This window comes from Tasmannia lanceolata, unplaced genomic scaffold, assembly GCF_043159265.1.
Source record: "Tasmannia lanceolata isolate RefF3 unplaced genomic scaffold, GAP_Taslan_0.1 ptg000004l, whole genome shotgun sequence".
Taxonomy (NCBI): Eukaryota; Viridiplantae; Streptophyta; class Magnoliopsida; order Canellales; family Winteraceae; genus Tasmannia; species Tasmannia lanceolata.
Genome location: NW_027518681.1, coordinates 11,527,986 through 11,541,528, shown reverse-complemented (window position 1 = coordinate 11,541,528; position 13,543 = coordinate 11,527,986). Strand labels below are relative to the sequence as shown.

At 38.0% G+C, this 13,543-nt stretch overlaps 1 protein-coding gene across 2 annotated transcripts; it reads right to left on the bottom strand.

Annotated features, from left to right (window-relative positions):
* Window positions 1–3,817: 3,817 nt before the first annotated feature.
* On the bottom strand, window positions 3,818–13,068 carry LOC143875855 (B3 domain-containing protein Os01g0723500-like). 2 transcript variants are annotated; one of them, XM_077377443.1, is made up of 4 exons: window positions 12,952–13,068; window positions 4,620–5,091; window positions 4,434–4,549; window positions 3,818–4,228 (listed from the first exon to the last, which is right to left on the bottom strand). In XM_077377443.1, the coding sequence occupies exons 1-4, from the start codon at window positions 13,060–13,062 to the stop codon at window positions 3,968–3,970; spliced, it is 960 nt and encodes a 319-aa protein (XP_077233558.1). In that variant the 5' UTR covers window positions 13,063–13,068; the 3' UTR covers window positions 3,818–3,967. The 2 variants fall into 2 exon arrangements, with proteins under 2 accessions (XP_077233558.1, XP_077233559.1); XM_077377444.1 differs by having other exon boundaries at window positions 4,434–4,534.
* Between the last annotated feature and the right edge of the window lie 475 nt (window positions 13,069–13,543).

Below are 13,543 nucleotides of genomic sequence, written 5' to 3'. Positions count from 1 at the left end.
TTTTCCAGAAAATTCCTGGATATGGGTAGAACTCACCATTAAAAGCTAGCCATTAGACAGAGGGTGCCCATTCCCTTATAACCCAACCACGTCCACTTCACTTATCCGACGTGGGACTATTTGCTTTTGCGTTGAACCCCAACAATCTCCCCCTCCACGCGGAAGCGGAAGCAACGTGGACAATCTTGTCCCTCCACACAGCGGCATCTGATGTCGAACTATTTGCTTTTGCGTGGAATCCTAACACAATCTCCCCCTCCAGCGGAAGCAGAAGCAAAATGGACAATCTCGTCCCTCCATGCGGCGGCAACACTCCCTGTGCTCAGATACCATTTGTAGAGAATTTAACCAGGTAGAACTCCCTCCTAAAAGCTAGCCATTATAAGGAGGGTGTCCATTCCCTTATAGCCCAACCACATTCATTTCACTTACCCGATGTGGGACTATTTGCTTTTGGTTGGAACCAGATGCCCCACTCTATTTTCTCAAAAAGAAATGAGTGCACTTATATGCAGTCATTATATAAAAATGGTTAAGGTTTATAAAGATGGGAATGAAAATGGCAGCCGATTGGGAAATGATAAATGCGCCGCTTTTCAGCACTCGGGGACACCCAGCTGCAATAAGTTGCATTGCACGTGGCAACTTCATTCTGTCAAATGTGAAGTACATCAGCCCCTTTGCAGTCATAGATACACTGTAACGGAGAGTCCCAAGTGATGAAAAGGGGTGCATTATCATTTCCCAGCTGACTTAGTCATTTTCACATATTTGTTTGGTCGATGATAAATTCGCACCCTGTAGGATGATTCACACCCCTTTAATGTGAATGGACAACAAAAAGGGTTAAACTATGCCATGGGTGCGAATTTATCATTGCCTCTTTTATTTTTCCTCTTGTTTTTGTTTTTGGGGATTCCTGCTCTTCTTTTTATTTTATTGCGACGTGTCACGATTGAGGGCATCGTGCGTGCTTTTCTCAAGACAGGATTCCCACTTTGCTAGCAACCCGACCTCTTTAACTATACTAGATACTAAATGCATGGGAGACAAGAGAAGAAGGAGACCGGCATGCGATGATCTCCTACTCTCTTGCTGATGGAAGGATCAGAAATTAGAAAACGACGGCTGGTCTCCTTCTTTTCTTGTCTCCCATCTACAATTTTGAAGAAATCCAAGATTCTAAAATCCGCGTGTCCAAACGGCCCCATAGCGTAGTTGTATTCACATTACCTTGTTTTGATAATGGGCCAAACTCACCTTGTCTTTTGTTATTGGAAAACACTTTCAAAATGGAGCACCTGTCTGAAAATTTAAAACTTAAGTCAACATAACCAAATTACCCTTATTTAAGGGTCAAATTTTCTAAAGAATGCCATCGCTCGTAAGGCAGAGGCAGTAACCTACGGCCATGCGACATACTCCGACTGGGGTCTCTTCATCCGGACATTACGGCATCAGAGACAAGCTCGGCCGTCGAAAGATAGCTCGCTGGTTGTCGGAAAACCAATCCAAAATATTCATTAGATTTTGTATCAGTGTTACGATGTCGGTGGACCACCTTCAGCCCATTATCAAAACATGGTAATGCAAATATCAATAGCCTTTCTCTTTCCCAATGTGAGAAAAGAGAAAAGATGCTGATTTCTTTATAATAGATGTAGATATTACAAAAGAGTAAGTTTCCTTATCAAATTAGGAAACTAACTAAAGAGTTAGGAATGTGATAGAAACATACATGCAGTGGCTACGGTCAAGAATTAGTAATATAATGGAGTAACAGCAGCTATGATCTATAATTAGGAAGTGAATGGATGATCACTTGAGCTGTTGATGACATTAAGATTGTCACAAAAAAGCTTCAATGGTTTGAAAAGGTAAATGTGGATAACTAAGTTCTATTGTTTGTAGAAACCGGATTGATACTCAGTCTCAGCACTAGAAAGATCCATGGTAGATCGAGTCTTGGCACTCCAAGAAATACAATTTGAACCAAGAAACATACAATACCCAGATGTAAAATGCCGAGAAATCAGACAGCCGACCCGGACAGCATCACAGCTGAACCAAAAGAGATTCAGAGTACCATAAAAAAGAATACGAATACCATATAAGTTCCTTGAAAATGCCATTAAATTCACCTAAACTCTTAAAGGCTGAGTAGGAGCATGCAGACACACAAGATCAATCGCAAAGTAAATGGCAGGTCATATCAGAGTAAGATATTGTAGTGCTCCTACAGTATTGTAAAACTCTTATCAGATCAAAAAGATTAATCAACAATTGTCAAACTCGAAGTGCTAGCTTAGGTTCATAAAGTACCTTCTTTAGATAACAAATGTGACATGCAAAGCAAAAGCTAGAATTTTTTTTGTAAATTTCTAGACTTCCATCGACATTTTGTTGTCTCGAAAACCCATATGTAATGGATTACCTTCATCTCAGGAGACTTGAGGAACCAAACCCCATGTGTTGTCGAGATAAAGAGAAGAAAGTTCTTGCATTACATGAATCCATATCAAATTTTTAATAGCGGAGTGAATACTCATTTAAAAAAAAAGAAGAAGAGAGAATATCCACTCATCAACAATCTCATCATTCAGCATAGTCGAGCCTTCAAAGCTAAAATGGGAAAACACGAAAAGTGACAGCGGATTCTAAAAGATAATCCAAGTCTCGCAGAAACAAATACAAAAGCTGGAAGAGATTTCACCCATAAAATGGTAAGGGCTATCACTTTAATGAATAGATAATGGGGACTTTGCGCATAACCCTTAAATAGTCTCCAAAATGGAGGTATAAACCCTTAAACTATAAGGGCTGCTTACACCTTCCATGCCAAATTTCTCCATAAAGGAGGAATTTGGCAACTAGAATTTTGCGCTCTCTCTCTCTCTCTCTCTCTCTCTCTCTCTCTCTCTCTCTCTCTCTCCTCTTTTTATATTGGTAATGACACCCCCTTGCATTACTCTAGGAGGTTGTTAACCAAAAACTACTTATCACTATTCCACCAGGTAAATCCTAGGTTGAGCAAACACTACAAATGTTTCTCCTCCCTATTTATTACTTATACCACTAATCTACAAGGTAACTATTTAGATAGTTACCTTGTAGATTAGTGGTATAAGTAGTCAATAGCAAGGAGACGGACATTTGTAATGTTTGATAATTTACCTGGTCTAATAGTGATTAGTATTGTTTGGTTGCCTATCTTATAAGAGTAACGGATGGGGTGTCATTAACAATATATAGAAAGAGGAGAGCCAGTGAAGAGAGAGAAAGAGAGAGAAAGAGAGAAAAAGAGATAAAGCAAAATTCTACTTGAAGAATTCTACTATTTTGGAGAAATAAGACATAGAAGGTATAAGGAGAGAACATGGGTGCCACGTCACTAGACAAGCAATAATTACCTACGATTCTTGTCTAGTAGTCTCCAGGGATTGTAATGCTAAATTGGCAAACAAACACCATAAAGTTGCCAAAAAGTGCATTTCTTTGCTTGGATTATCCATGGGGATGCCAAGCATGTGGCAACCAAACATAAGGTCTCTTTAGAAGCCTATATCATTTCTAAAACAAATACAATCATAACTTGCAAATAATCACATTTAACCTCAAACCCATTTGCACATGAGAATTCTTGCCAAAAAAGAAAAGAAAAGAGGAACCCAATATAGCAGTACAAGCTGTCGAGTGATCCGGTCAATTTTACGAAAATCATGGAAGCTTAAGCTACTAACATTTACACCATTAAAATACCAGATAGAACACAAGGCTGAGTGGCTGACAACCTTGAGATCATGAACTCAGGCCCGGATAGAAGAAAAACTAAAACCACTTTTGCTTAATGTCAATAAAATTTATTGTTCCGGCCAAAGTTCCTATAGATAGATTCTGGGTTCAAAAAAAAAAAAAAAAAAACAAACCTACAAATAATACAAAGCTGGTATCAGGACATGACTGCAAATCACTCAGCTGCCCGTACAATGTGAAGCTGTATGAAACTGCGTGATCCTCGACCTCTTCCTTGGATGAACTCAAAGGCACATATATCTCCTTCTCTTATGTTGTTCCCTTTCCTAAGAGCAGTCCACCCGGCCCCCAGATCCATGCGGCCATCCCCCCTGTTATTGGTCGTGATTTGCCATCTCCTCCCACTAGGATCGACAAGGGTCAAAGTTGGCTTGCTTCTATTGCGAATATCTCGCGCAAGAAGTTTTGGAATTGTCTGCAGGCCGAAAACACAGCATGATATAATTATCTTAACGTATTAGCAAAACTAAGGGGAAGTTATTTAGGCTAAAGTTGAAGTAATTTTAGGGCTTTGTTTTTTCATTTCGCGTGGGAGCTAAACATCAGGAGTTTAAAAGAACCGCAGCAAAAGTGTTGAGCATATAGAAAGCAATGCATGATATGCGAAGTCATAAACTCACAACATAACTTCTGTTTCTAGTTCGGCTCCAGGTTATAGAAAAATGCGGCTTCTCTAGTTTCAATTGACAAGTGAGTACTCGAACCATGAGTTTCCCTCTACCTGCACCATTGAAGACTGCAAGTAAAATGTTGGTAGAAAAAATGGGAATCCGTTAGAGATTCTAAAAGAAATAAACAGTACTCACGATTTGTTTTGCCAGATAAAACTGAATTCATTTTTGAGCATCCATTGTAATAGCTACACTTGCATAAAGGAGAGCCGAAGCTTCTTCCATTCTGCAGTTCCTCAAATTTGTTTGGACTGTAATGGCTTATCTTGCATAAAGGAGAGCCCATGACTCTTTCTTCCCGAATTTCTTCTAATTTGTTTGGACAGTGCCCACCCCAATTCATATCAGTTAAGGCATCCTCCTTTTCACATCCACTTTTACCAAATATTAGAACATCAAATTCTGAATTACCATCATACTCTAAAACTAAAAAGTCTCCAGTTTGTAATGAATTATCTTTTACGAAGTTCTGCCAACCCTCTTGGAAAAACAAATCATTGCCAATTCTTTCCACCTTTACATGCCAAAATTTTCCGGTAGGGTTTTTTAGGATGGATTTGTTAAGTAGCTTTCCATTGAAATGCCTGACAAAAGCCGGTGGTATCCTCTACAACAAAATATGGTTTGGTTTAATCACCATACAAGCAATTACAGAAAAAAAAAAGGCACAAACAAGTAAATTGATCAGATTCAACTTTGGAAGATCATTTGTATCACAGAAACAAATCCATAAGGAAACTTTTCAAGGAAATGCTAAAGAACAAAACAGTCACTTATCCATAAGATACAGGGAAATAATATCTGCAGTACTTGAAATTCAATTTCTTTATTTTAAAATTTTCTGATTGGTCGTTGATAGCTTGTAGGGAATTGTACCATCCAATGAGAAAAGTGTATAACAGACAAGTGTGAGTTTCATCTCCACTATCAAACACGTTTGGATCGTTTTTGAATTTTTACTATTTTTGGGAAACATTACTATTACGGGATAAGTCTAGGGTTTTGGGAGTCAACAATTTCTATATATCAATTTAACCCAAAACTAAATCACTTCTATTTAACATAATATGTTTGCCCTATTCTCCTTGTGGTTTCATGTTTTTTTTCTCCAGGGAAGAAGACATTATCTTCCTTCTTTGGATCTTTTTGCAATTTCTGCAATGCTGTTTGGGAAAAAGGTGAGGTCTTCCCTTGTTCGATGAAGAAGATCACCCTAGAGATCAACCTATGAGATTGTCAGTGTTCAAGGCATTCCAAAAAAGAGATACAAGCAACAATCACAGTATTGATGGAATTCATGGAGCACACCCAAGTTCATGACGATGGTGGGCCTCGTATTGTCGAAGAGGCGCACGCTCTTCGCGCTCATGCTAATGAACCTAGAAAACCAGCTAAGCTACAAGCCTACACAGAGGAGTCCACCGATGATCTCAAAAAGATTCTTGGAGGGATAGATGATTTTAATCAAGATCAGAACCCTATAAATTACAAGATGGGAGTGGATTTCTCAAGCTTTAAGGGCCAACTCCACATACATATAAGATTTCCTCGACTGGTTCTTGGAGGTTGAACAATTTTTCAATTATATAGAGATTCTTATAAGTGAAGCAGATCAAGGTTCTAGCGTACAAGATTAAGGGTCGACCTTCTGCCTGGTGGGAGCTATTACAAATCTTTAGGACCCACTAAGGCAAGTGCCCATTGAACATGGCAAAGGATGAAATACACACGTGGGAGTTCTCTACCACCCAATTATGATCAGGTATTGTTCCAATAATAATAAAAAAATCATAGACAGGGAAGTCGATCTTTGAGACAGTACGCTGATGAATTTTAGCAATTGTCCTCACGTAACAATCTGGCAAAAATCGATTCGCAACCGGTGGCGAGGATCATGGGCGGATTACGCTTGGCCATCTAAGAGCGGCTTATGATGCAACCGGTCAGAACCCTATCTGACATTGTCAAGATGGAAACAAGGGTGAGACTCATTTGGAAAGGCCCAATGTAAGGGTTCAAGCTATCAAATGTTTTTTTTTGTTTTTGAAAGATAAGCTATCAAATGTTTTACCAGCGCTGATTCATCAAGATTCTCCAAGCAAAGGTAAACAGAATTAAATTTCATAAGAAATTACTTCATCTTTATGAGATTTTTGCAGGTCAGTCAATCAACATATCAAAAAGCAAAATTATCTTTGGTTTTGTCCCAACAGAAACGGAAAAAAAAATATATTGAATCTCGTATCCAGTCCTTCACCAATCCTAATGGTGCCACTTCCAATCCCATATTTTGGAAATTGGTCTATCGTCTGACCAAAGAGAGGACTCTTCAAATCTATACAATCAAAGACGCTAATATAAAGGATATGAAGAAGCTGAGGTGGAGTGCTATGTGTGAGAATTGTTTGAAACAGATACAGTAATGCCAGATACCTCCATTGTCTCCCCATTTGGAAAGCCAATCCCACCTATGGGGGATCTAGTACATGGAGATCAATCTATAATCTCGTTCAATATTTGTTCATGGGTACAGAATGGGTAATTAGTAATAGGAAAAAGATCAGGATATGGTTTGATAGTTGGATTGAATACTATCCCATTTCAGCTCTTCTCACATCTGAATTCTTCAACCCCGGGAGATCATGGTTGAGCCCATCATCAACTCAAATCCAGTTCAATGGCAGAATCCTACTCATGAGTTTTCAGATATTCAAATAATGCTCCAAAAGGAGATCCTGTAACAACTGCTACTTTTGGGCCCACTTGGTAGGGAGGCATACACGTTTTCCCACCCATAGGAAAACGTGCAAGGTGGGACCACCCTCAAATTTGGGGTATATATATATATATAGATATATATATAGTATACTGAAATTAAAAGAGGCCTCTTTATGAAATTACTAATTATATGTAAGTAATTAGGGAAGGCTAGTAAATCAGAAAAGTAATAAAATCAGCAACAAATAAAGGGAGGAGGAGATAAATGAGGAAGTTAGAAATTTAATGCCACTTTTGAAGGGATATTGCACGCATCTTTTGGGTTGGGGATTTATTTAATATTTAAAATCTCCTAAAATGTAGCAATGTCAACTAAGAGATGAGATTTTTGGGATTTGACAACCCATCAAATCCCAACAGTTATGGACGTCCAACCCATGCCCTCTCTCTCAAGCCCAAAAGAACCCACGTCCCACTTTCTTACTATCATCCTTTATACATACATATATATATATATATATATATATATATATATATATATATATGTATATATATATACTATATCTTTGTTGGTGCAAAAACCAACAGTAGAAAGAAACCAAAAAAAAAAAAAAAAAAGAAGAAGAAGAAGGGAGAAGTGGAAGTTAGGGTGTAAATCAACCTTGTGGCTTAAACTCCTTCGACCTATTCAAGTAAGTACCCCATCATATGAAATCCTTGTGTTTGTGTGTATTCTCCCCAACCTCATCTGAAATATACATATAAAGGATACACAAATAACTTCAATGGGTTTCGTTAAATCTCAACAGTAACATCCAAAAAGAGAAAGTATATTGATTTCTCTTTTGATCCCCAATGATATATAAACAAGCCATTAAATGATTTTTTTTGTATTTCCTATCTTGTCTAACATGCTATGCGCATATAGGATATTGAATGATTTTTATGCGCAGAAGGTTGTTCATTAATTAAAATATACTTTTCCAAATCTCATGCGCATTAAGCATATAGAGATATTAAAATGATTTATATATATATATAGGCACACGCACACACATTACTATATATATATAACTCATTAAAAGAACTTCGCTCGTGCGCGCTCATCTTTGGTGGAGGTTTTGTTATATGTTTTACATATCAAAAATGGGACAGCAGTATAGCGCCTCAAAATGAGTGTCTTTATGCCAAAACAGGGCAGCAACTTTGTATGCGGTAATTTTCACACAAAGTTAAATTATTTCATCAATTCAAAACCCTTGTGTGCGTTGAGACTTTTCAACCCCTTATCAATTCTTTACATCGACTTAAAAGAACGTGGATATGATTTTATCTTCAGGCTGATTCCCCTCACACTCTCACTTAGAGGCCGTCCCAATATATACATCCGAGGCCTTTACAAGGCAGGTGATACCTAACTTTGCTCGTATGGCTTTCAATGTATCCAACAAGAATGGTGAAGTATTTGATTTACATTGTTTCTAAGTTATTCTATAAATAAATGAAATTTTGTCTTTTATATTATATGTTGAAATGGATTCTGAATTCTGATAAAAATAGTCAGTTTAAATTGTATTTCTTTTTAATCATATGTAATAACGTGGAAGCCGTATGTACACTTAAGAAATACCCAAAGAAGAAATGGGAAAGGGTGATGGGAAGCCATTGAGCTATCCCCGTAAACAAAGGTATACAACTTGGGAGAACCGCGCAACTCCAGGTTGATGTCGGAATCCTACGGAGACCAAGAGTCCCTAGGCGGTATGATCTATCGTAATAAGTCCCCGCGGAATCGACCGTGTTGGCAAGGGCAACAAGCTAGTGGGAGCTGGAGTGCCCTGGGTAAAAAAATTAAATCGTTATAATGAGAACGTAATGGATTTGTAATTATTCTGGTTGTTAGTTAATTATTCTCGTTCAGTTCTCAGTAAATTGTTCACTTTAAAAATGATCTTCTTACATTTAAATTTGCAAGTAGTTGTATTTCATTAAAATGATTTCTCTTATTCTGGTTTAGAAAATCTCTATAAATTATCATGTTGGAAATGTATTTGTTCAGTTTATTTGAATTGATAAATAAATATGGATCTTGATCTGCTGTTTAGATTGAACTATCATACCTGCCAGGTAACTATCAATCTGCTCTGACGTTGTTTCCTCCCCAGGATTAGAGGATGCCCATGAGGGTGCGTTTGCGCACGAGGACGTTTAGGAGCGTAGAGCGATGGGGGAAATAATCGAAATGACGATACCTTCGTCGACGTCTTGGATTTATTTAAGAATTTCTAGATTTGATTTTATTTAGTAGAACAAGTTAATGAAATATCGATGTTATTGTAAGGAAACATTTTAGTATGGAATAAGAATGGCAGTTGTTTAAGTTTCATAGATGGTTTGTTTAAAAATAAATAAATTATTGTGAGTATCTTGGCAGGTGTTTGCTTGTAGCGATCCGGTCACGGGATTCAGGTCGTTACAGATCCAAATTCTCCTGCCAAGTGAGCTAACTAAGGATGGTTTGACGTGGTCCAGATTCACTAAGGGTTATCTTTCCATGAAGCTTTCCTGGTACATATTTAGAACCAAACATCCTAAAGGCTAAAGCTTTATGGACCCCTTTGATTAGAAACTCAATATTACCTAGAAAGTTGCCTTCTTTAGCTGCAGGGCTTTCTTGCAAAGAACTCCATCGAAATTTTTTCTCAAAGTTCGGAATTACAGGTTGGCCTACGATGTATTTTCTGCAATAGAACTGAAGAGATTAAATCCCATGGTTTATTTTCATTTCCTGTTTCAGAAACTTTTTTTTTAATGGCTTCCTCTTTCAGAAACTATTTGGACCAGCATCGACTTATGGTTTGGCATCTCTCACTCCTTTGTGACAAGCCTCGGTGAATTTAACATTCAGGGGAAGAATTTTCTTGTGGCATATGTTGCTACACAGCTTGGCAGATTTGGAATGCTAGAAATGAAGTTAAATTCAATGGATCCAAAGTTTCAAGATATCGAATCTTCAGGACACCAAGAATTGGATGGATCAAGTCGTTTACAATTTTCAGCTGGTTTGCCTAAAGATCCAAAGCTATGCTCGTTGTCACAATCTACTCACCAGCCCCAAAGATCATCCATGTGAATTGGGAACCTCCTCCTCAGAATTGGCTAAAAACCAGCATTGATGGAGCCTTCAAGTCCTCTTTGAACTAAGAGCAGGAAGTGGAAGTGTCATCCAAAAGAGTTTGGCCACCTTCCGACCTGAATTTAGTAAAAATTGGGGACCGATCTCTAACTGTATAGAAGAACTACTGGCATTCTTCTATTGTTTTCAATTCTGCACGACTCATTTTGTTATAAATCCACTATGGACAGAACAACTCTAGTTTTGTTGTCAACCCCATCAGCAAATAAAAAAAAATCAAATTCCCCTGGTATGCATTCTCATGCTTAACAGAATCAAAGCTCTGCTCTGCTCATCTCAATGGCATATTTCCCACTTGTTTTTTTTTTCTTGAATGGTCAAAATTTTCATTAAAAGAGTCCGAGATGGTCAAAGAAAAAGGAACAAGAAGCACAAAGCAATAAAGCTATACAAGAAAGAAAGAAAGAGAGTAATAATAGAGGAAGAAAATAAAATTGCCCCAATGCCTCCATATGAACTCCGGATCTAGCAAGTATATTTCGCACTTATTAAGAGAAGGAAAATGGGTTGCAGACTGGTTTGCCTTCAAAGGTGCAACATTCAATGAACAAGTATTCAGCACTCCTAATGAAATCTCACAACTCATTGCAGAAGGTATAAACGGAAAGCCTCTATATTGCTTCTTGTGATCTTCCTCTTTGGCGATTCCCCCCTTTCTTCTTTGCCTCTCATCATATTGTATTTCAGTATTTCTGTTGTTAGGCTTCTCCATCTTCAGCCCCTGATGTATTTTAGCTTCTTTTTTTTTTGCTTTAGCAATTTATTGCTTATCAGGCAAAAAAAAAAAGAAAGAACGAGAAAGGATTGCCATGAACTGGTGTATTAATTGAGCCATGAGGCTTGGCTTGAGAAGATAAAATTTCCTCAAGGATTTGACAAAGGGTCAACTTTGAACCCCAAGAGCAAGTTTTGCCTAGAAGTATAAAAAAATCAACACACGGAAGAAGTATTTCCTAAAGAAAAATGTTACTTTGGCAATGGTCAAGATACACCTATTTATCGTTTCAGGCTGATCAAACTTCAACAACATCTACATGGATCTGTGTTGACACAGCATGACTTTGGCATCATTGTAAAAGAGACCTCATTTTAGCATTAATAATCTGTGGGATGCTCATGGTGATAAGGTAGAACTTTCGCTGAGTCTGCTATCAGAGGTATCTTCAAGGGGGTTGTTGTGTCTGAGCCATATTTGCCAACTAATTAAAGGCAATTTTGTGATGAGTATCTAAATCTATGACACATAAATACAACATGTGCACATCAGGTACATCATGAGAGAATAACCAAAAGGGATAACAGTTCTCTAAGAGAGTTTGGCCAATTGCAAGTGTGCGGAAAAATCCCGTCGGCCAATGAAACTGATCAAATAACACAAGCAAAGGAAATATGGAAACAAGCACAAAGATCACAAGAGAGCAACACACAAATTTACGTGGTTCGGCACAATGGCCTACATCCAGTGGTGAGACCAATTCTTCCACTATCATAGAAAAGATAACAAGATTACAAAAGTGGGATTAACACAATCCTGTGAACCTGTAACCCTCATTGCTCTTCCATGGACATCCTTCTGTCTTAAACCCCTTTCTTTATACAAGAAAGAAACCCCTTTTATCTCTACAAAAGGAAACCTCAAGAGAGAAATTCACTCACCTCTTTTTCTTCTTCTCTAAAAGTAGGAATAATCTGAACAATACACTTTGTTCATCTTCTCCACACAAGAGAAGCCCCCTTCTCTTATTCCCTATGCAAAAAGGAAATCAAAACAACCATATGTGTCTTCTTCTCCATCTCTCCCTTTACAAGAGATTAGTCTTGTCTCTTTTTCATTTTGCTTCTCTTTCTTTTAGAAATCATGGGTCCTGGGTAGGATCGGGTTTTTAAGGCTCAATCTTGGGTAGGGTCGGGTTTAAAGGAAAAAAAAACCGAAACCCCAAACCTGACCCGGCTTATGTAGGTGTACTATGACATTTTTAATTGTCTCTTGAATAACATAGCAAATTATTTTTCAATATATCTTGATATAATTGTTTTCATTGAAGTGATCAGGTTTGTGATGTGGACATACACTTGATTACATAAATTTAGAGATTTTTGGTGTGAAGATTTGTTTTTTTTCCTACAACGCATCAAACGTACAAAAATCCGACCCGAGAATTATCATGGGCCGTGTTTGGGAATCGTGGGTTTTCCGTAAAAAAAAACCCGACCTGACCCAAGATATTTCTCGAGTAGGGTAGGGTTCTTCAAAACCCGACCCGCCCGACCTGAGTTTCACCCCTAAGGAGGACCGGCCCTTCCCTCGAAGCGGGTCAAGAGGCTCTTCTTCCCTCCAAGAAGATCAATCACGTTGCGAACCAATTTGGGTTCGTAAATCGTAACAGTACGCCATAAAAAGCCTAACTACTTCAATCATTTGAACTGGTAACTCAAATGGAAGCTACCAGCATCAGAAGAAAGAAAATCTAAAATACACACTGGAAGAGTGTAGAAAATAACAAGCAAATGGAAAAGAAACAGAGATATGAAGAGGTAGAGAGAGAAGATCACCAATTTTTGGGTAAAATCTCCAATCATAACCTTGAAGAAGGAAGCCCTTCGTAAGGGCATGGGCTTACGAACCATTCTTTGATAGAATCTTACTGAATTCGTTTTCAGCATATATAGAAGAAGCATACGAAAACTGACGTTTTACGAACCCTCTTTTTGATAAAGACACCCTTTCTCAGCACCGTTACTAAATATAAACACGTGGTTTCTTAAGGGCAGGTTTTAGGTGGGCCCCACCGAATATAATTCTTTCCGATGACTCAGATTTCTTTGCACGCATGGAAATTCCTGAGAAATGTTTTTTCTTTCCATGATTCAGAGGGAAATTATATAACGATTTTTAATTTGGAGGGATATTATAATAAGGGAAATGCTAAGGACAATCGCAAAAGGCATTTTGCGGACAGGTTGTTGAATGAGAGAGCAGCCACGTAGGCTCACTATTTTAACAGATTTTGTCTTATTCTCTGAGGTGGCTGCTCTCTCATGCAACAGCCTGTCCGCAAAATGTCTTTTATGATGGTCTCTAGTAAATCCCTTCTCATAAATTGAAGGTCTTTCCATGTCAAAACTGAATAGGAATGGTTCGAAG